Source organism: Salvia hispanica, chromosome 3 (assembly GCF_023119035.1).
Source record: "Salvia hispanica cultivar TCC Black 2014 chromosome 3, UniMelb_Shisp_WGS_1.0, whole genome shotgun sequence".
Lineage (NCBI taxonomy): Eukaryota > Viridiplantae > Streptophyta > Magnoliopsida > Lamiales > Lamiaceae > Salvia > Salvia hispanica.
The window spans coordinates 6,927,239-6,946,818 of NC_062967.1; the positions used below are offsets into that span (position 1 = coordinate 6,927,239).

The 19,580-nt window shown below is 36.2% G+C and overlaps 5 protein-coding genes across 10 annotated transcripts; 3 read left to right on the forward strand and 2 right to left on the reverse strand.

Annotated features, from left to right (window-relative positions):
• Nucleotides 1–1,422: 1,422 nt before the first annotated feature.
• On the forward strand, nucleotides 1,423–2,909 carry LOC125216303 (GDSL esterase/lipase At5g14450). Its single transcript, XM_048117984.1, has 4 exons — nucleotides 1,423–1,673; nucleotides 1,763–2,148; nucleotides 2,225–2,498; nucleotides 2,573–2,909. Exons 1-4 carry the CDS (start codon nucleotides 1,439–1,441, stop codon nucleotides 2,815–2,817), a joined length of 1,140 nt encoding a protein of 379 aa, XP_047973941.1. The 5' UTR covers nucleotides 1,423–1,438; the 3' UTR covers nucleotides 2,818–2,909.
• A 257-nt stretch (nucleotides 2,910–3,166) lies between these two features.
• On the forward strand, nucleotides 3,167–4,656 carry LOC125215755. 3 transcript variants are annotated; one of them, XM_048117290.1, is made up of 4 exons: nucleotides 3,167–3,463; nucleotides 3,564–3,937; nucleotides 4,095–4,177; nucleotides 4,482–4,656. In XM_048117290.1, exons 1-4 carry the CDS (start codon nucleotides 3,454–3,456, stop codon nucleotides 4,579–4,581), a joined length of 567 nt encoding a protein of 188 aa, XP_047973247.1. In that variant the 5' UTR covers nucleotides 3,167–3,453; the 3' UTR covers nucleotides 4,582–4,656. The 3 variants fall into 3 exon arrangements, with proteins under 3 accessions (XP_047973247.1, XP_047973246.1, XP_047973248.1); XM_048117289.1 differs by having other exon boundaries at nucleotides 3,190–3,463; nucleotides 4,027–4,177; XM_048117291.1 differs by having other exon boundaries at nucleotides 3,192–3,463; nucleotides 4,027–4,189.
• A 322-nt stretch (nucleotides 4,657–4,978) lies between these two features.
• Nucleotides 4,979–7,747, reverse strand: LOC125210806 (glucuronokinase 1-like). 2 transcript variants are annotated; one of them, XM_048110400.1, is made up of 6 exons: nucleotides 7,509–7,747; nucleotides 6,900–7,070; nucleotides 6,260–6,448; nucleotides 6,039–6,155; nucleotides 5,598–5,758; nucleotides 4,979–5,449 (listed from the first exon to the last, which is right to left on the reverse strand). In XM_048110400.1, exons 1-6 carry the CDS (start codon nucleotides 7,716–7,718, stop codon nucleotides 5,203–5,205), a joined length of 1,095 nt encoding a protein of 364 aa, XP_047966357.1. In that variant the 5' UTR covers nucleotides 7,719–7,747; the 3' UTR covers nucleotides 4,979–5,202. The 2 variants fall into 2 exon arrangements, with proteins under 2 accessions (XP_047966357.1, XP_047966358.1); XM_048110401.1 differs by having other exon boundaries at nucleotides 6,921–7,070; nucleotides 7,509–7,746.
• A 3,585-nt stretch (nucleotides 7,748–11,332) lies between these two features.
• On the forward strand, nucleotides 11,333–13,655 carry LOC125211445. 2 transcript variants are annotated; one of them, XM_048111243.1, is made up of 2 exons: nucleotides 11,333–11,844; nucleotides 12,250–13,655. In XM_048111243.1, the coding sequence occupies exon 2, from the start codon at nucleotides 12,267–12,269 to the stop codon at nucleotides 13,371–13,373; it is 1,107 nt and encodes a 368-aa protein (XP_047967200.1). In that variant the 5' UTR covers nucleotides 11,333–11,844; nucleotides 12,250–12,266; the 3' UTR covers nucleotides 13,374–13,655. The 2 variants fall into 2 exon arrangements, with proteins under 2 accessions (XP_047967200.1, XP_047967199.1); XM_048111242.1 differs by having other exon boundaries at nucleotides 12,273–13,655.
• Nucleotides 13,656–15,150: 1,495 nt separating this feature from the next.
• Nucleotides 15,151–18,407, reverse strand: LOC125215936 (SUPPRESSOR OF GAMMA RESPONSE 1-like). 2 transcript variants are annotated; one of them, XM_048117521.1, is made up of 6 exons: nucleotides 18,293–18,407; nucleotides 17,427–17,559; nucleotides 17,083–17,269; nucleotides 16,178–16,680; nucleotides 15,758–16,054; nucleotides 15,151–15,669 (listed from the first exon to the last, which is right to left on the reverse strand). In XM_048117521.1, exons 1-6 carry the CDS (start codon nucleotides 18,298–18,300, stop codon nucleotides 15,607–15,609), a joined length of 1,191 nt encoding a protein of 396 aa, XP_047973478.1. In that variant the 5' UTR covers nucleotides 18,301–18,407; the 3' UTR covers nucleotides 15,151–15,606. The 2 variants fall into 2 exon arrangements, with proteins under 2 accessions (XP_047973478.1, XP_047973479.1); XM_048117522.1 differs by lacking the exon at nucleotides 18,293–18,407 and adding an exon at nucleotides 18,227–18,278.
• Nucleotides 18,408–19,580: the final 1,173 nt, after the last annotated feature.

A 19,580-nucleotide genomic window follows, 5' to 3' on the forward strand; every position in this document is an offset into this window, starting at 1 on the left:
CGCCACTCAAGGGAGAGAAAGAAGGGGCTGCATTTTTAGTACAAAGGACAGAAGAGTAACTTAAGTTGTTACTAAACCGGAAGTAACAAATAAACCGGTTTTTTTTGTTATTAAACCACATTATGATTGTCCATAATGTGGTCATCTAGCTTTTCCCATTATAAAATTATCATATAAGCGCAATATAATACTATAATAAAGAGGAACCACTTGCTCTAACCCCACCGCTAACCCATGATTAATTTTCCACCTTACCTTCCACATAATCTTACCATTATTTCAGTCATTGATGCATTTTTGTAGTGGCAATTGCAACTATGATTCTTAGTGAGTATCTATTTATCCAACTAACTAATCAATGAAGTTGTTCATTGAAATACTACTCTACTTAAGTGGCTTGGCTAATGAGTAGCTAGGTCACTAAGTACATGAATTTGATTTAGTAGCGTATCATGAATAACAGTACCAGTATAGTAATAGTGGACAACAATATGATCAAAGTAGCATGATTCAATAATTACAATAAACTACTCCTGAAATAAGGGTACAAGAGAAGATAGCTTCTTGACTTTCCAAGAGACCTAATTTCAATTGGAGTATCAGTTTATTATTATATAATCACTGGCCTACTGTTACTGTTAGTAATGGATTGGATAGCATTTTTGTATTTCACTGAGTAACAAATTAAAATGATGAATCTCATATTTATAGGAGACTTCTAAAATAAGATAAGATATGGTATGCACTTGATCTCAATATGAGTCTCATTATTTCCCTAAAAAGGATGGACAATTTTGTTAATTTTATTAAAAAGGAAAAATGAGTGAGGCTTGGCCTACTAGACATATTTGCATTAAAATATATTCATAGAAATATATTTTTATTATGGGCCGCTGGTTCACATTATTATGTTTTTTTACTGCCTATTCAAATAGAGAAATTCGACCTTCATGTGATCTGGTTTAAATAGATCCACACGTCTAGCCTTCGATTCTGGCCGAGGAATCTATTGTTCAGCTAGTAGCGGTCGGATCCATAGTATAGCAGAGGGTTGTTGTACGAAGGGTCACAGCCCAACATGTAGTGGCGTTGATTAAGTTTCATCGCACACTAACAGATTTGATCATTAAAATTTATCTTCTATGATGTAATTTTTAGTAACTTAAATTAGGTTAATTTTAATTTTTAAGCAACATAATTCTATGAATTTTAATAATATAATTTTTAATATTTAGTTAATACTATTAATTTCACATATAACAAAAATAAAAATAAACATAAACATAAACATAGTGTATGATAATTAAGAATAATAGTAATTCAGCACATTGTAGAATATTGATTGTGGAATTATGATTCAACGCATATTTTATATTTATAGGAGACTCATTTTACTTGGAGACGTGTAACACCATCAAAATACTTATTACATAGATCAATGGAGATGTATTTGGTTTTATATTTTTTCTCATCTTTTATGATAACAAATGGCAATGAGATAACCAATTTGGCACCTTGCAACTACACTGCAATCTACAACTTTGGTGACTCCAATTCAGACACCGGAGGAATAGCAGCAGCATTTTATCCGCCGGGGCCACCTTCCGGCATCACCTACTTCCACCGCCCGGCCGGAAGAGCCTCTGACGGCCGCCTCATCATTGACTTCATCGGTAGTGAAAAATTAATTAAAACATTCTCAATTAATATTCAATAATTCCTTCTTTTTTTTTTTTTTTTTTTTTTTTTTTTTCTTTTGAAGCTGAGGAGCTGGGAATACCATACCTAAGCCCATATCTTGACTCAATCGGATCGAACTACAAACATGGTGCAAACTTCGCAACGGGAGGTGCAACCATTCAGCGCCCCAACGAGTCATGGACTGCCAACGGCATCAGCCCTTTCTCTCTCGACATTCAAATCGAGCATTTCACACAGTTTAGAGACAGGGCAGCTTATGCCTACAATCAAGCCAAGGATGAATGCATAAAACAAAGAGTACCAAAACCTGATGAGGACATCTCCAAAGCTCTCTTCACACTCGACATAGGCCAAAACGACATCGCTTTTGGTATACGAACAATGAGCCTGCGTCTCCAACTAGAAGCGCTGCCCAAAATAGTGAGCCAGTTCATCACTCAAGTGAAAGTAAGCTGTTCACTTACTTAATCCTCTCATAAATTTATCCGTCATGCTTATGGTATAATTTGGTTGGTATTTGTAGGCTCTGTATGTGAGAGGGGCGAGGACCTTTTGGATACACAACACGGGACCAATCGGTTGTTTGGCGGCGGCAACGACAAAAGTCAAAGATCCGGCGCCGGGGTATCTAGACGAGATCGGATGTGTGAAATATCAAAATGAGATTTGCAAGCAGTTTAATAAACAACTCAGGGATGAAGTCGTGAAGGTGAGAGCGGAGTTGGCTGATGCAGCTGTAGTGTATGTTGATATGTATGCTGCCAAGTATGATTTGATCAGCCAAGTTAACAAACAAGGTGATTATATTTGTTGGAATTGTTGAATCATGCACAATAACAACGTGGTCTAATTAAAAGATGGAATGTTGCAGGATTTGGGAAGCCTTTCGATATATGCTGCGGCTATCATGGGGTCGGGTATGATGTTTGGTGCGGGAACAGAGGAAACGTGGATGGAAGGGAAGTATACGCAGATTCTTGTCGGAATGCTTCGTCGGTTATAAGCTGGGACGGCGTTCACTATACCGAAGCTGCAAATCATTGGATCGTGAGGCGTATATTGACCGGAAATTTGTCGGATCCGATGACTGCGGCTTCCACAGCTTGCCATAAATGAGAAGGCCCAATTTCGTTAATACAACCACTTCATACTAGTATATCTCAATTCATGTGCTGACGTGATTTATAAAAATAATTACTCCATTATAATCAACATTTTGAAAAAAGAAAAATAATACTCTCTCCACAGAATAATTAATACACTATTTCTACTATTTTTTTCTCATTTTCTCTTATTTTATTAATTACATATTAAAACTCGTGTTATCCCTAAATAATTTATTTGTATAGGACGAAGAGAGTAATACTAGAGAAAAAGTTAATAGAACAAAATATAAATGAAAAAACTGAACATAAAAGAATTATGGACCGGTCTAGCCAGTTGGTGGTTACACCGAAATGCCAATTTTGTGGTGCAAAACAGCAAAATTCAAAAATTTATGACCGATCGTTCCGGTCCGTTAAATTTGTTTCACAACAAAAACGCTCTATTAAAATTACTACTACTAATCTACTATTAATTATTTAATTAGAAAGGTAAATTCAATGCAAAACGATATGTAGTCCTCCACAGACCACAGCTCATTAATAATTTGATGCGTCTCATTCTACAAATTCCTATTTTAGAGGGGCCGAACCATGATTTTGAATAAAAATAGGGGCGAAATGAGGATCGACACCTCAAATTAAATTGATGTTTCAAGGTTTGGCGCTCAAATAATTTGCCATCTTTTGAATATTTTTGTAGGAAATTGAATCCATTGAATTCCCCTGCATTTACGAACCGAAATTTTCCTCTTGTAGCTATGGCCACTGAAGCCAGCTACGACAATCCCGACGACTGGGAGCTCATAAACGACGACGGCTTCGTCTACAAGCGCAAGAAGCGCCCCCGCCTCGAACCCATCGTCGCCGCCCCTCCGGCTTCGGAGCAGAACCACCGCCTCTTGCGGCAAAAGAGGGCCCTGCTGAAGTTGAGGGACAGGTACTTGGAAGAGATCAGCCGGTGGGAACTTTTGTCGAACACGTTGACGGCAATGGAGCAGAACGCTTCTGCGCAATTGATGGAGCGTCATGAGCTGCATCCCTCGACGTCTTCTGATGGGGCTTCAAGCTCCAGCGAGCCTTCCGCGGCGGATTTCTATCGACGGAGACTCGTCGATGATCTTCTCTCTCAGGTACTCGCCGGAGCTTCATCAGCATCTCCACAATTTGTTTCTGGAAGCTTCTAATTTTTTTTAATTAGGTCAATTTTGGGTATTTTCAGGTTAAAGAGCAAGAAGCAATAATAGTGAATGTATCGAATATGTGTGATATAGCCCAAGTATTGTGCAGTGCAAAAGAGGGAATTGTAAGGCAGCAGCTAATAGACCTACCGATTTGGGATCCTTCTCCACAGGAGCTCATGGCTGCATTAGGTGATGATCAAAGTAGGCATCTTTAGCAATATTTAAGTCGAATATTTTGATTTTTTATTCTGATTGAAACAAAAAAGTACTAGCAATTAGGGCAAACTGTACAATGGCTGCGATATGCAATATGTATTTTAGCTTGAGTGGTAGTGCAATGAGGTTAGTTTTGAATCGGTTGAGTTGTAGAGTCACTTCTTAGCTGTATAAACTAGGATTCACGGTGTCAGGGTTGTTGATCTTCGAGCAACAAGAATGTAAAATCATTGATGACATTTCTGGTTTTTGGCTTTGCTTGATGTCTATCTTCAAGTATTGGAGCTGGAATGGGTGGTGGCGTGGTGGTCCAGTGGAGGATTTGGGTGTTCATACGAAGCTTCTGCGCTTTGTATGCAGGTTTGTTCCTAGATTAAGGTGGCTAGATGTTAGATGTTGTAAGATGAAACTAGCAAGCAATGATCTAATCTTCATGTGATTTTTCTGAGTAATTTGTTGACCATGTTACTATTTCAATTTTTATTCTCTTACTTTGTTTTGATTGTAAATATATGGTGTTTATAAGCATCTACATGTCCTATTAATTTGTGTATTTTTAGACATCTTTATTGGAGCCATTTTCTTCAATTCTGTGGACTATCCCCTTCTCATTTTTCCTGGAATAAGTTATAAATTTGTGAGGTGCACGCATTCACATTTCAGTTTTTAGCCAAAAAGAATAACAATGTCATTTCTTTAAGAACTCAAGTACATCATAATAAGATAATATTTCATTTTTAGTAAGATCTCATTCTTCCGCAACTGCAAGTTGCATAATAAAAGGATTGTGATTTGTATATAATAAACGGTAGTTACAAAGATTATTGTGGTGAAGAATACAGTTGAAAAACTAGGTATAGTCTTAACAAGATTGCATAAAACCTCAGACATATCTTGGAACGATCATCTCATCTAAATGAAGTGGAAACCAGACAAAACCAGACATGCCAAACAAGTATAGACAAAAAAGCAAAGGGAATATAGGTTACATGTGTAATTCATTTCGATGACATAGTTTCAAGATCTTCTTGAGTTAGCATAGATGGCTTAACTTCAAGTGGTTGGAAGGCGAAACCAATTTTCTTGCATGCATCCTCCAAAAGGCTTGCTTGTGAAGAGCCTTCAGGGCAGAACACAACGACAGCACCTCCACTGCCTGTAAACTTTGACGCAGCACCTACTCGCCTTGCGATTTCAACCATCTCTATGTTCATAGCCCCAAGAGCTTCGTCGCCAAACATTTCTCTGAGCAGAACACCAACTTGAATTAGCACTACTTTCCAAATCCCACATGCTAGCATGGATATGTGTGAGTGTGAGTGTGAGTGTGTGTGTGTACACGCACATAACTTCAGTATATAGATCATAAGGGTGAAGCTTTCGTTCGCCTTACCTTCGCAAATCAAAGTTACGGTTCATGAGGGTTGCGAGTTCAGCATGGTCCTTTTCAATCAATGCGGTCCTTCCTTCTAATGCAATATCTGCAACCTTCTTCATCGATGATATGATAAACTCATCACCATTTAACCACCTTTGTCTGACTGTGCTGTGAACCTGTTGTATAATATCATATGAGTTTCATCACCTTATATGATTGAAATATTCTACATACGACCCAAACGCCATACGCACACATAGATAAATCATCAGACCATGGACATATAAGTAATTGATTAGATGTATGCAAACAAACCGAGTCGCATTTGAAGAATACTAAGTACTATCTGTTCTTTTAAACAGCAGATGAGACCTTTACTTGAAAACTTGCTCCTGAGTTTTATCTATTTTGAATGAGAAAGCAAGACAGAGTGGCATCCTATCATAAGATTATTACCTTCCCAGAGTCGCTTGGGTTCTCTGCATAGATGAGGTAGAGCGGTGGTAGAAGATTCAGATCCATGGGCGTATAGTTCCCATGTCCTAAATCGTCCATGAGTTTCTTGTCAAAATCCTAATCCACCCGAAACAAAGAATGACAAGGAAATTCATTAAGGGGTGGATAAAGACAAAATTTCACTCTGAGGCTAATAGAGATACATCGATATAAATGCATACCATGTAGACAAGGCCTCCATAGACCTGGGCTACCCTATCCTGAAGTCCAGCAACGATACCAAGTTCTTTCTCTGCGTTAAGGATAAGGTTTGGCCGGACTTCCACTTTTATCAGATGCCTGACTTTATAGAAGTCAAGTAGGCAGCTAAGAGCAGCACATACAATAGCACTAGAACCAGAAAGCCCAGTCTGATACAATTCAAAACAAAATATATAGCTGAGCGCATATGTATCGAAAATAATATACAATGGCATATGTGAATGTAATACTATGTATTAGTTAAACTACAGTTAATTTCGTACATTTACAGGAAAACATACAGTTATGTTCCAAGATCGCATGATATCCTGAATCCTACATCAGACTGCCTACTGAATCTCCTAAGCCAAAAACGAGAGTGCGAATTGACTATACTCCTACTTTATGTCATTTCTAGGTTAGCACGGAAGATGCGAAAGATCAATATTCTGCTCAGATCGTGTCATGGAGAGAAAGAGCATGATTCCATGAAGAAGATACAGGACTTTAGCTTTTCATAACATGCTTATTCTATAAATGACACGGCGAACCATAAATCAAGACGTCCAAATCACATTCTACGGTTCTAGAGAAACTGGATTGTTCACAACAAGTACGTACGAGGAAGATCATACGCAATACCTGGCGAGGTATGTTGGTATCATAAGACAACTTAAAATTCCCCTCATGTAAACTTATGTTGTTTTCCTTGCAATAATTGTGAAAGATTTTACAGATCGCCATCAGCAGACGCACTCCTCCATAGTAACCATCGGTAGAGAGCCGATTAACCTACACAAACAGAACACTCATAAGACCAAAGTTGAATGAAACCATCATCCCCCATTCTAACAGAGTTCAATGAAACCATCATCCGTCCACACAATTACACAAAGAAACTTACAGCATTGCATCAAAAACATCGTTTCAAGATCTTAATTATAGCTAACACAAATAGATTAGAATCTAGCCCAACTTATCCAAATTTCAATCAAGGACTCAGATCTACTACAGCAAAAGCATCCTAAAATAAAATAAACTATCACATCAGATCTAAATGTCATTTACATCCATCTAAATTTTAAATTCAACTTAAACTATCAGCGAAATTAAAACAAAATCGAACAAATTTGGCACAATATGAAGAACCCCCAACACCCAAACTCAATTAAAGCACACGCATTCCCAGATCAAACACAGAAGATGAAAAAGGGAAGGATAGAGATGAACCAAGTGAGGGAGAGAGTCGAATTGAACTAGATCATGTGCGGGGTGAGGAAGGATCATCAAATGATCGGAAGGCTGGAGTTTGACGGAAGCCCAGAAGTTGGCGAGGGTGAATGATATGGTGCGCCCGTAGTAGACGTCGCTGGGATTGCCCAACAAACCCACCCTAGCATACGCTCTGTGCTCGATTACTGCATCTTTATCGATCCCCATTTTTGTAAGCCTTCAATTTTCGAACTGTCTTACTATTGCTATTTATACGTGTGCTGGAGTTTCACGCAGTTATGCACACATTGAGTGGGTTTGACTCTTTGCAGGCTGATTTAAGCTTTATCCATTTGATACAATACATCCATGTGAATATTTTATTTCCATTACTAGCGTTAACTCCAACTTTAATTCCTAAAAGTAGGATTCATAGATTTTTTTAATATGAAATTATTATTATTATAAGTATCTCAAAAATAAATATGGCATTAATTCTTGTTTTGCTTTTGAACTTAAGCTATGGAGTAGTATTGTTTTTATTCTTTAGTTATTTTTAGTAGAAAATCGTAATAAGATTTGGTTTTCAATTATGACAAAATAATTTATTTTATTTTATAACTATATGAGTTATTTAAGTATTGTATCATTTAGAATCTGAATGGTATTTTTTGAATTAATTCAATACTTGTTTTATTTTGACCTATTTTTAAAAACAAATATAAATTGAACTAAATTTTTAGTTGATTTGAAATTTATACATTTATATAGAAACAAAATCAAGTTATATTTAATAAATTTTTGATATAAGTAAAAATATGTTTTACACTTAAATAAGATTTCATTTTCATGTAGACCTTCTTTCTCTTTAGCTATTTTAGGTTAAATATTACTCTAAGGTGAAAAGCCCTCTTTCATTAACTAAACTTAAAATTTACTCTGTTATGTAAGGTGTGAGATTATGTGTTGTAAATATTGGATTTAACTTGAGAAATTTTAAATATGCAGGCATATATAATAATATAATTATATAAATGCATAATTCTATTGAATAAAAGATGAACAGTTAAGTATTTGGGTTCGATTTTTATTAGAGGCCGAAATTACTAATCAGTACTCCTATTTATTTATTCTTCTCATGTCTTTTAAATTTATGTATTTATGCATATTTAACTCGTGCTTATGGATTTAAATTTCTCAAACCAAATACTTAATACTTTAGATATTGGATAATATTTGAATATTTTAGTTTTGACAATTTGTCGTACTATTTTTTTAAATTTAATTCCTCAAATTTCGTCTCCCTTCCAATTTAACTCCGAAATGACCAGAATGGGAGTATGTAAATTAGACACGTGAAAAAAAAATTCATTAACATATAAAAATAATTGGGTTATTCATGTGTACATAAAAAGCTATTGACCCAGTAAATATTGTTATTTCTACATATTAATTTAAATTTTGTAACAACATCCTGAATAAGCATCAAACATTCCGGGCCCAAGATTCCCAATAGAAAGTTGAAACTTGAAACCATTCTTTTATGACTATTTTATTTCACACTTCTAATGCACTTACTGCTATTGCAAGGCAAAAAAAATTTAATTTTGTACATGTGTGTTGAAATTTTTTCAGTCTTATGTTCACTGCTTTTCTAAAATACTCCCTCCGTCCTAGATTTGTAGTAATATTTCTCGGAAAGATGTGGAGCGCGCATTTGGAGTTCTCCAATCACGTTGGGCTATAGTGAAGGGACCGGCCCGTGGTTGGCACCGTCCGCTAATCGCCGATATCATGTATGCATGTATCATAATGCATAACATGATCGTTGAGGACGAGGGAGACAACGCCACTGACTGGAGCGACGATCCGCTCGTCAGCACCAGCAGTAGCTACACTGTCACCGATCCGACCGTGCAAGGTGTTCCTCCCGACGTGCGCAATGTCATGGCCCGTTCAGCGGCAATGCGCCAAGAAGATCAACACACACGCCTCCAAGCGGATCTAATTGAAGAAATTTGGAACCGCAATTGACTTATGTTTTAAATTTTTTTTTTCGAATTTTTAAATTTCAATGTTGTAATTTTCTATTTTCCGACTGAACAATGAATTTTCTCGGTTTTAATTGTTCAACGTATTCTATTTTACGATTAAAATATGTTGTGAATAGTGCAGATGAATAGTTGTGGCCTGAGTTGGGCCCGAGTTGTGGCCTGCGGTGTTAGATGAGTTGTGGCATGGCCCCGGAACCCCTAATTTGAGGGAATGATGACGTGGAGGGGACTTGCGGCCCAAATCCGGGCCAGGGTTATTCATGCTCTAAAAGTCTCATCCCACATTTGGAGTAACATTTAGAATTTACCATATTTGCACATAAAATTTTACCCCATTATTCACTAAAATTACACCCAAATGCCATTATCTATATTAAAATAAATTAAAACAAAAATAAAAAACCAAAAAGTCAAAGAGGGACCCACTTTCAACCAATTCACTTCATTTATTACACACTTCATCATCTCACTCCATCATCTCATTTCATTTATTACAAACTTTACCTCTCACTTCATTAATTACACACTTCACCAATTCCTTAAAACACGTGCCATAACTAAATGTTACTCCCTCCATCCCAAGATAAGTGACTTGTATTCATTTTTGGGGTGTCCCACTATAAGTGACCTATTTCCTTTTTAGCAAAAAGTCATCTCTCTTACTTTATTCTCCACCTACTTTATTCTCTATTCTCTCCTCTACTTTTCCCTCTCTCATACTTTACTCTCTCCACTTTATTTTATTTAAATACCATTCCTTAAATCCCGTGCCCAAAAGAAGTAGGTCACTTATCTCGGGACGGAGGGAGTACTGCAAATGTGGGACGGAGGGAGTATTTAAATTCACTTTAATGCATTTTGACTTTTTTTTATCTTTTGTTTTTAATGCATTGAAAACTGTAATATTTTTCTAATTTTTGTTATAAGTGTATTTAATTGTTTATCTTTTTGTCGATTCTTTTTTAAAGCATTTCGATTCTCTTTAATCCAGTTGACATTTTTTTTCTTTTTCCGTTTTTAATGCACAAAAAATCTTCTAATGCGTGCATTTATTTTATTTATTTATCATTTTTTAATTCTCTTGTAAAACATTTTAATTCTATTATAGTTCAATTAATATTTTATCTTTTATATTAGTGCATTTACAATTTTATTTTTTAGTCACTATGTTTAAAATTTCTAATAAATTAATTTCCTCTTAAAAATATTTTACAATTTTCTGCTGATGTATTTAATTTTTTCAATCTTTTTTTCGGTTTCATTGTAAGCATTTTAATTCTCTTTTGCGTCCATCCATTCAAAATTACTCCAATAGTTCAATGGAAGGTGATCCATTTTCAATTTTAATTTGTCCCATCCAAAATAACTAATTATTAAATATAAAAATTTATTTATCTTTATTTTATTTTTCTCAATTATTTTATTTTATCCACCTAACTCAAAATAAACCAATACAAAATCGTTTGCCGCTCAAAATATGAATACTCATCTATAGGCTGTAGTATATATGGACTTTAGTTTTTTTAATCATTTTCAATTAGTAATTTAATCATCATCTAATGCATTTAGTTTTTTTTATCCTTTTTATTTAAAAAAATAACTACAGTAGTACAGTAAAACTTTGCTGAAATAAAAAAAAAAAAAAAAGATTTCCCAGAACAAACGGAGAAGATGAAGATGTTGTTCAGGACAAAATAGTAAAATTGTTAGAACAACGTACGACGCGCTCATCCTCATAAATTTCCTTCCAACTTTCTAAATCATCCTATCTGTATCATGTAATAACTACTACTAGTACTAATATAGTAGAATAATTATAGATAATCAATCATGGATAATTCCTATTTTTGAGTGAACATAGGAATTCCAAAGATTTTCCTCTGCATATTTGTTTTCCCCTCTCCCTTTCCCTCTCTGAAAAAACTGCAACCACCTTCCTGAGAGAGAAAGAGGAGAAGAAGAAGAAGAAGACGAGCAGTTGTTATTCAATATTTTGACGACTCCCCAAAATTACGCAAATTTTGAATCTTGGGAGAATTTTAAAACCAGCCCTTTTTTCGTCTACGAAAATGGGGTGTTTTTAAGAAAAAGACTTGGCCTCAAATTCGTGTGTTTTTTTACTCTTATGTGATCTCGATTTTCATGTGATGTGCAATTCCTCACGGAGAGGAAAAGGGATTAGAGAAAGAAAGGAAGGCTGTATGAACATTGAGAGGGAGAACGCTTGCGCCCAGATGATTTCTACTGGTTATTATACTTCCAAAAAAAGTGATGAAATATGCGAAGATGACTGTGACGAGGTAATCTCTTCAATTTGCGCCATAACTTTCTCTCTTCAACGATAAAATGTTCTTTTCGAATTTGTATTCATAGCTTAATTTATTGATTTTTTGTGAATTTTGGCTTATTTTGTGGAGAATCATCTGTAGCCTAGGTTTTTGCATTGCGTTTTTGGGGATTTTTCATGAGAAATACTTGTATTTAGTTTAAACCAGGAAATCATCTATTTGGTTGGTGTTTATGTATGCATTTACAAATGCATGTATGTATTTTGTGTGCGTGTTTTTGGCTCTCTATTGTATGTGATCATGAACATTTTTGTGATTCATAACCCTAAAAAATCCCCCAAATTAGTAAAATTAGGTGTTGTTAGTGATGAATGATGCTAGTATATATATCTGATATTGGGATTGGATTGATCTTAGGCACCACTTGTTTTTATATGCAGCAAGCTTCTCCATCATCTGTGACCATGTCTAGGCTCCGTTGCTTCCTCCACGGCATAGATTTCCGAGTAATTTTCTTCTTCCTCCTCATTGCCCCGGCAGCTGTCTTCACCATATATTGCCATGGCCAGAAACTGACCTACTTCCTCCGCCCCCTATGGGAGTCGCCTCCGAAGCCCTTCATCCCTCTAACTCACTATTACAATCAGAATGTGTCGATGGAGACTCTCTGCAAGCTCCACGGTTGGGGCATCCGTGAGTTCCCTAGGCGTGTGTATGATGCAGTCCTGTTCAGCAACGAGATTGACATGCTTACCATCCGATGGAAGGAGCTTTATCCTTACATCACGCAGTACGTGCTGCTTGAGTCCAATTCCACCTTCACCGGCCTACCAAAGCCTCACAACTTCGCCATTCATCGGGAACTGTTCAAGTTCATTGAGCCTAGGTTGACTTATGGTGAGATTGGTGGAAGGTTCCAGAGAGGTGAGAATCCGTTTGTTGAGGAGGCGTATCAGAGGCTTGCCCTCGACCAGCTTCTGAAGGTTGCGGGGATAGAGGACGATGACTTGCTGATAATGTCTGATGTCGATGAGATTCCTAGCGGGCACACTATTGATCTCCTCAGGTGGTGCGACGATATTCCTCCGATTCTCCACCTTCAGCTCCGGAACTATTTGCACTCGTTCGAGTTTCAGCAGCATCAGCTCAGCTGGAGAGCTTCTATCCATAGATACCAGAAGGGGAAGACTAAATACGCTCATTATCGACGAACTGACTACCTATTCTCTGACTCGGGCTGGCATTGTAGCTTCTGCTTCCGCCACTTGAGCGATTTCATCTTCAAGATGAAAGCCTACAGCCACAGTGATCGAGTGAGGTTCTCCCGATTCTTGAACCCCAAAAGGATTCAGGAGGTAATCTGCAAGGGGGGCGATCTGTACGACATGCTGCCCGAAGAGTACACTTTTAGGGACATAATCGGGACAATGGGACCGATCCCTCATTCTTTGTCGGCCGTCAATCTCCCGTCCTATCTGTTGGAAAACGCGGACAAGTACAAGTACCTTCTGCCGGGACACTGCTTACGAGAGCACAGATGATCCCAGACGAGGCATATAAAGATCGTCGTTGTTTAGGGACGAGCAAGGATACTGTAAACAAGATGCATCCCTTCCTAGTTGAGAAGAAGCTGTTCCATTTTGATGTGAAGAGAGCTTCAATGGTGAAGATGTGAGTAGTGACCAGCTAGTGTTGTGTTCACTAGTGCTGTATAGGAAAGCTTCTCTATAATTCTGAGTTTTTCTTATTTTGATTTCAGTTTCCCTTTTTTTGGTGAAATATTTACACTTCTATGAAAGGCTATTTAATTGTGTATTCTTATAGATTCTTCTTTCTTCATCATATTAGGACTAGTGGAAATTTAGCACTGATGTTTACTTTCTCTGTTTTTCTTTTATTCTGGTTGCTCTGTTTCTTGCTTCCCATCCCAATTTTGGTCAAATGCTGTAATGAGGGATGTGGATTTCAAAAGTTCCACTTGACAAAAGATAATAAACCTAATATATAATACAAGTAAAAATGATATTCCACTGACTTTTTTCTATCCATTTTCCAAATCCTTTGTAAAATCAAACAATATCTCAAAGTTCATACCTACCCATAGTATATATTTTTATAAATTTGATTTGGTCAATGCTTTTATCATTATCTTGTGTTGGCCTCAACTGTTATTGTGGTAGGAATTATTCGTATTGGTGTAAATATTGACGTTGATACTGATAATATGCGTATTTAATATAAGAAAGTATAGGCATGTGGTGGTGGGGGTTGGGAAAGCGCAGAGCACAATTAGACATGAAGGAATTTTAGAATATCCCAATAAAATTGTTGTCTCATTTTGTCTCAAATTAAACATGTGGCTAGTGGACGACATTAAATTTCCATGGTTTGTGATTTTAAAGGACTTAAATTTGTCACGTGTACTTACAAGATTTATTTATTTATTTTGTCGTTGATTGCTTGCATACGAGATATTATTCGTCACTTAATTTCGTCACTTAAGTCTTTGTGGCTATATATTATTCCAGTGAGACTCATTCATGTGGAAATTAGGGGCACCTATGTTTTTATTTAATTATTCTGGTGTTGAATATCTTTCAGGCAAACCACATAGACTCTAGTTTAGGTTTGTTAAATGCACAAAATGTGAATAATGTTTGAAAGCAACTTTTCACTTCATCTCCCTTACAATTTATAATGTCTCAAATTTAAAAAGTGCCTACAAATTGGGTCTGTTTAATCTATAGTCATAAAAACTGCATTCTTTAATCTTCATGCACAAATGACAAAACCTTTTCAGATGTATATAAAGTATAAAGGAGACACAGGGAGTATGTTCTTTAAACTAATTTTCTATTTTCTGTTTGTCTTCTTGCACAAAAACTTTGTTTGTCTTAGAACATCTCCAAGAGGAGAGGTAAACTAATATAACTACTATATTTACTTTTTCTTCATGAAAAATCATTCTTCAAGGAGAGAGGTATATGAGAAGGTATTATACTTTTTTGAAGAGGTAAAATCTTATAACTACATATTTGCCTTCTTTTCATAAAAAAACCTTCTCCAAAGGGAAAGGTATATGAGATGGTATTACACTTTATATTTTTTAATGTATTTTGTACTATTATTTTATTTTCAAAAAATAATTTACAATTATCCCATGAGCTTGTAAACTCAATTATTTTTTATTACTTATAAACCTTGAGATATCACAAATTATAAGCTCTTCGAAAACTTTGCCGAACACCCTCTTGGTCGGTTGCTAATCGCGCTTCTTTTTTGCAGTGAAGCCGGCATGAATAGACATACAACTAGGCAGAGACAAGATCATAGCCATCCATAACAAACCAACAAATAGTACAAAAACAATGTCAATGATAGTATTACAAATGCAGAGACAAAAGTTTGATACATATAATGCATCAATCTTACAGAGGACTGCAAACAAACAATATTGTTTTTAACATGATTACATACATAGTTTGATAACTAAGATCAGCTGATAGCTATGGAAGTTCAACAAACTCGACAAAATGAAAGTGGGTCCACACATAGTTTAATAACCAATATTTTACTATGTTGTTGAACCTCCAGCAATCAGCTCTGGTAAACTCAATGCAATCGATGGTAACAAGCCTCGAAGCTAGGTCTCATCAGGCTCAAGTTTTTCTTCTGTTTTTGCTATTTTTTGATTAGTTGAAATCTTCCTGCTCTTATGAGTTAAGAGGGCATCACAAGAAGTCTGTAGTCGTCAAAAATGGGACGGTTCGCGTCCTAATACAGTAGGTCCAGCATATCGAATACGCTGTCTTGAGAGGGAAACTCTAACTCCTGTGACTGAGGAATAAAAAGGACATTTTTAGCCTACGAATTGTGAGATAAATGTATGATGTTAAAGATTCATAGGAGCAGAGGACGGGCTTACATTGAAATCTGGTGGAGTATCGAGCTCTATGTTGTCAAGCTCGCCAATTCCACTGCAACCATTGGCATCTCTGTCGTTCACAGCGTTTATGTCACAATTTACTTGGGTTGAGCAAGGGTTTTGTGGTTCCAATTCACCAAATGCATCATAGGATTCTATTATTTCGTTGCAGAATAAGGGCTCCAGAAGAGTTGCATCAACAGCTTTAATGTTTCCACCCAAGCAAGAGCTGAACTCAACATCTTCCAACCGAGAACCATAAGAAGCTTGATATGGTTCCTTGAGATGCTCCGTTTCCTGCTCAACAAAACAATTAACTCTCATGAGAAAGAAACAAGAAAATGTGAGAAGATACAATCAAATAATATCTCTACAAATTCAATGAAAATAAATAAAGTCACAAAATATAAAGATGCCAACCTGAAGGAGTAGTGACTTAAGGAAATAATCATTTGAGAGGCAATCAGAGTAGGGAGTTTGGTCCAGACGAGGAGGGTCAGGAGTAGTTGTCTTAGGAGTCATTGGGATTACGGGAACAGCCTTCACATTAGCTTCTTCCTTCAGCAAAGTAGGATTTTCATTCTTGTCAGTCTCCTTCTCTTGCTGATGAAAGATTTTTGAGACCACATACTCTCCCTCTTTCTCGTCTTCATCACTCCCAAGATGGTACTGATGCATAACCCAATTGCATTTCTCGGGCTTGCATCCCCTCTTTGACGTTTCATAAAGAACCATGATTTTCTTAAAACCTCTCTGGATTCCATTCTGCATCACTGCTTTGGTTTTTCCGGTCTTGTGCCAACGCACGCATGAGTTTATTGTCCTTTCTTGATCCCCAACTCTGCGGCGCTTCCTTCTACCACTAGCATAAGCATTGATTATTTTATAGAAGAAATGGACACTGCTTCCATCTCTTTTGACTCCTGAAAACATCAGGGATCATCAATTCATTAGAATCGTATCTAGACCATCAAAATCTACGACTCATACTATAACACAACCTTTTCGCTTCAATTGTGCGAATGAAAAGGGATGTGCGCGACTCTAAAGCCAAAAAAACCATCTGAATCTTTTGATGATCTTAAAGATTGTACTCAACAAGAGCTTTTAATGGTTTTCCATATATTAAGATGCATTACAAAACTGTTTCCTTGTTGCTTCCTGCGTTATATAAATAAGTAATGCATAACACACTTAACCTAATCTATTAAGCAACATTAAAATTTGGGACTTGAATTCATCACATGTCAATGATGATAAATAATCTAAAGAGGATATACAAATGTCACCAAATTATCAAATGAAATAGTAGGTGCCTAACTAACCAGGAAGATTTTCTGGATGAGTACAACATATCCCCCCTTCATCATCCAAAGTGGGGATGAATTCATCTATGAATAAGTGGGGCTCCGATTTCCCCACACCTCGTTTTGCAGCCAAATGATCTAGCAGCTCCACATCGGATGGATCAAATTTTACACCAGCAGGAAGGCCAGGCCATTCATATGAAATCTACAAGAAAAAGTCATGAAACTCAATCAATAATTAATATAAAGCCAAGAAGAAGCAATGTAAACTCCATAGTTTATCCCAAAACATGCTCCAAACAGGATTGGCATATAAACACTATACAAACTAATTGATGAATGGGAAAAATAAAGCTTCTTACATCGCTGTTGTCCATTAGATGGTCGCAGCTGGGGCATCGGGTATTTGCCCCACAATCTTTGATCTGACAAGCAGCAGGAAGACTAGCATTGATCACCTTCTTCGCGAGCCCCCGACTATCAATAAGCCACGACCTGCATCACTCACATTGTTAACAGCAGCACATAGAAATGTGAGGCATAACACCGCACTACAAAACCACCTAGAAATTACAGACAGACGATAAAAAATAAATCAACCCTTTGTCTGTTCTGAATCTTCTGATTATGAAGAATGTGAGTAAAAAACTAGCAAGCATTTAAGAAAGAATCTGTCATTATTCATTTTCCCTATTCCGAATATCAAAAAACACCACATTACTGTTGATTCATGTATTGATCTCGAATTAAAGAAGTCGGCCCTGATTTTAATCTTATGCAAAACGCCTTTATTCGAACTAGTAAATGTTACTTTCACTTGAGTGTAAACCATCTTGTTGCTCAAACAAAACAGCGCAAGAAAAACATCATCGGAAATCAAACCCCTCATCCACTGAAACAGATAAAAAAAAATTAGGGGAAAAAACTCGAGCCCGCATGAAAAGTTTTCCTTTTTCCTCAAATAATAATCCGTGAACTCCATATAAGCTCACTGAACTCAAAACCTTAAAACTGGAAACGAGCAATTTCAAACCAAAAATACCCTCTTCCTTACACACAGACACAATGTAGTATTTTTGGCCCCCATCATGCAATCTGAACCAGGCCCAGAAAAGTTTAGAGTTAGATGAACATTCTGTTGGTTCCAAGATTGAATTTTTACCTATCCATTCAAGAATTTAGAGCATAAAGGATGAGATATTAAATCAAAATTGACATCCTGTAATACCTAGCCATGGATAAGGAAGAAACCGGGATAATATGTTATCAGATGACAAAATGCATTCTCATTTGAAGTTTCGAAGAGACTGTTGGACGACCGATGCTTTCCCCTTTTCTACACTCGGTTAAGTAAGCGAGTGTGCAATGAGCGGGAAAACCCATATCAATAGGCTCGGAGTTTCCGCGCCTGGTATTCGAAAAGGAGTCTAGCCTCGGATGGGGCCCAAGTTGACTGAACCTGACTCCGAGCCTGGGGCTACTGAAACAGACTTGCTGTCCAAGCTAGAAATGAATTTGATGTAACTGAAAAGTCTATTTTACCCTTTTTATTTTATTATATTACTAGTACTACTGTTGAATTAAGTAGTGTGCAGTGGACATTCTACCATGGAATTTAATATTTGGCACTTGGCACTAATCTAAGAGCTGGATTTATTGCTGGGATACTATGCTCTTTAATTATTGTAGTCAATATATTCCCAAATATGTGCTGTGATTGAGAGGTTATTTGTTTGTAAGTAAATGATTTTTAATTAAAACATAAATTTCATGATATTTTTATTTGAGTTAGGCCAAATATTGTCCCTAATATATGACTGTTTTATCAATTTGATTTTTAACATTATATTTTGATTATTTGGTCCCTCACAAATAAACTCGGACCCGAATCGGTCCTCACTTAACAGAACCGTCAAAAAATAGACGGTGATTGCAATTTGACTATATTAAATTACTAATAGTAATTAATTATACCTAATTATAATTCTTAATTCCTATTAAATTACAAATTATTAATTTCATTTTGCAACCGATACTATATTTTTTCCAATTTTGCTAATAGGAAAAGCATTATAATTAGGTATAATTAATTACCATTAGCAATTTAATATAGTCAAATTGCGGTCATCGTCTATTTTTTGACGGTTTTATTAAGTGATGACCGATTCGGGTCCGAGTTTAATTGTGAGGGATCAAATAATAAAAAAGATAATGTTAAGGACCAAATTGATAAAACGGTCATATGTTAGGAACCACATTTAGCCTTTACTCTTTTTATTTTTCCATGATAAACAATTCCGTTCATATTAAAGCTAACACAGAGTATATGTGATATCGTATTAGTATTATATGTACATAGTGAAAGTACAACAAAACAATAGGAGTACTTAAAAGTTAAACCTTGAAATTGGTTCTACAAAATACCACAAATTTTATATTTCGTTACTTTTATCTAATTTATTATGAACTGAAAAAGTGGTTTAATATATCATCACATAGAATAAGTTTTTACCTAA

What these genes read in the sequence shown, in the direction of transcription:
- LOC125216303 (XM_048117984.1), top strand. Translation starts at nt 1,439, where the DNA reads ATGGAGATGTATTTGGTTTTATATTTTTTCTCATCTTTTATGATAACA. An exon ending in AGTTCATCACTCAAGTGAAA is followed by an intron (nt 2,149 to 2,224) that starts GTAAGCTGTTCA and finishes TGGTATTTGTAG; the next exon opens with GCTCTGTATGTGAGAGGGGC. An exon ending in CAGCCAAGTTAACAAACAAG is followed by an intron (nt 2,499 to 2,572) that starts GTGATTATATTT and finishes GGAATGTTGCAG; the next exon opens with GATTTGGGAAGCCTTTCGAT.
- LOC125215755 (XM_048117291.1), top strand. An exon ending in TCGATGATCTTCTCTCTCAG is followed by an intron (nt 3,938 to 4,026) that starts GTACTCGCCGGA and finishes GGGTATTTTCAG; the next exon opens with GTTAAAGAGCAAGAAGCAAT. An exon ending in TGCATTAGGTGATGATCAAA is followed by an intron (nt 4,190 to 4,481) that starts GTAGGCATCTTT and finishes TCTATCTTCAAG; the next exon opens with TATTGGAGCTGGAATGGGTG.
- LOC125210806 (XM_048110400.1), bottom strand. Translation starts at nt 7,718, where the DNA reads ATGGGGATCGATAAAGATGCAGTAATCGAGCACAGAGCGTATGCTAGG. An exon ending in TCGACTCTCTCCCTCACTTG is followed by an intron (nt 7,071 to 7,508) that starts GTTCATCTCTAT and finishes CTGTTTGTGTAG; the next exon opens with GTTAATCGGCTCTCTACCGA. An exon ending in TATTGCGTATGATCTTCCTC is followed by an intron (nt 6,449 to 6,899) that starts GTACGTACTTGT and finishes GAATTGTATCAG; the next exon opens with ACTGGGCTTTCTGGTTCTAG.
- LOC125211445 (XM_048111242.1), top strand. Translation starts at nt 11,692, where the DNA reads ATGTGCAATTCCTCACGGAGAGGAAAAGGGATTAGAGAAAGAAAGGAA. An exon ending in GCGAAGATGACTGTGACGAG is followed by an intron (nt 11,845 to 12,272) that starts GTAATCTCTTCA and finishes TTTTATATGCAG; the next exon opens with CAAGCTTCTCCATCATCTGT.
- LOC125215936 (XM_048117521.1), bottom strand. An exon ending in TTAAGTCACTACTCCTTCAG is followed by an intron (nt 16,055 to 16,177) that starts GTTGGCATCTTT and finishes TTTGTTGAGCAG; the next exon opens with GAAACGGAGCATCTCAAGGA. An exon ending in ATACTCCACCAGATTTCAAT is followed by an intron (nt 15,670 to 15,757) that starts GTAAGCCCGTCC and finishes TTTATTCCTCAG; the next exon opens with TCACAGGAGTTAGAGTTTCC.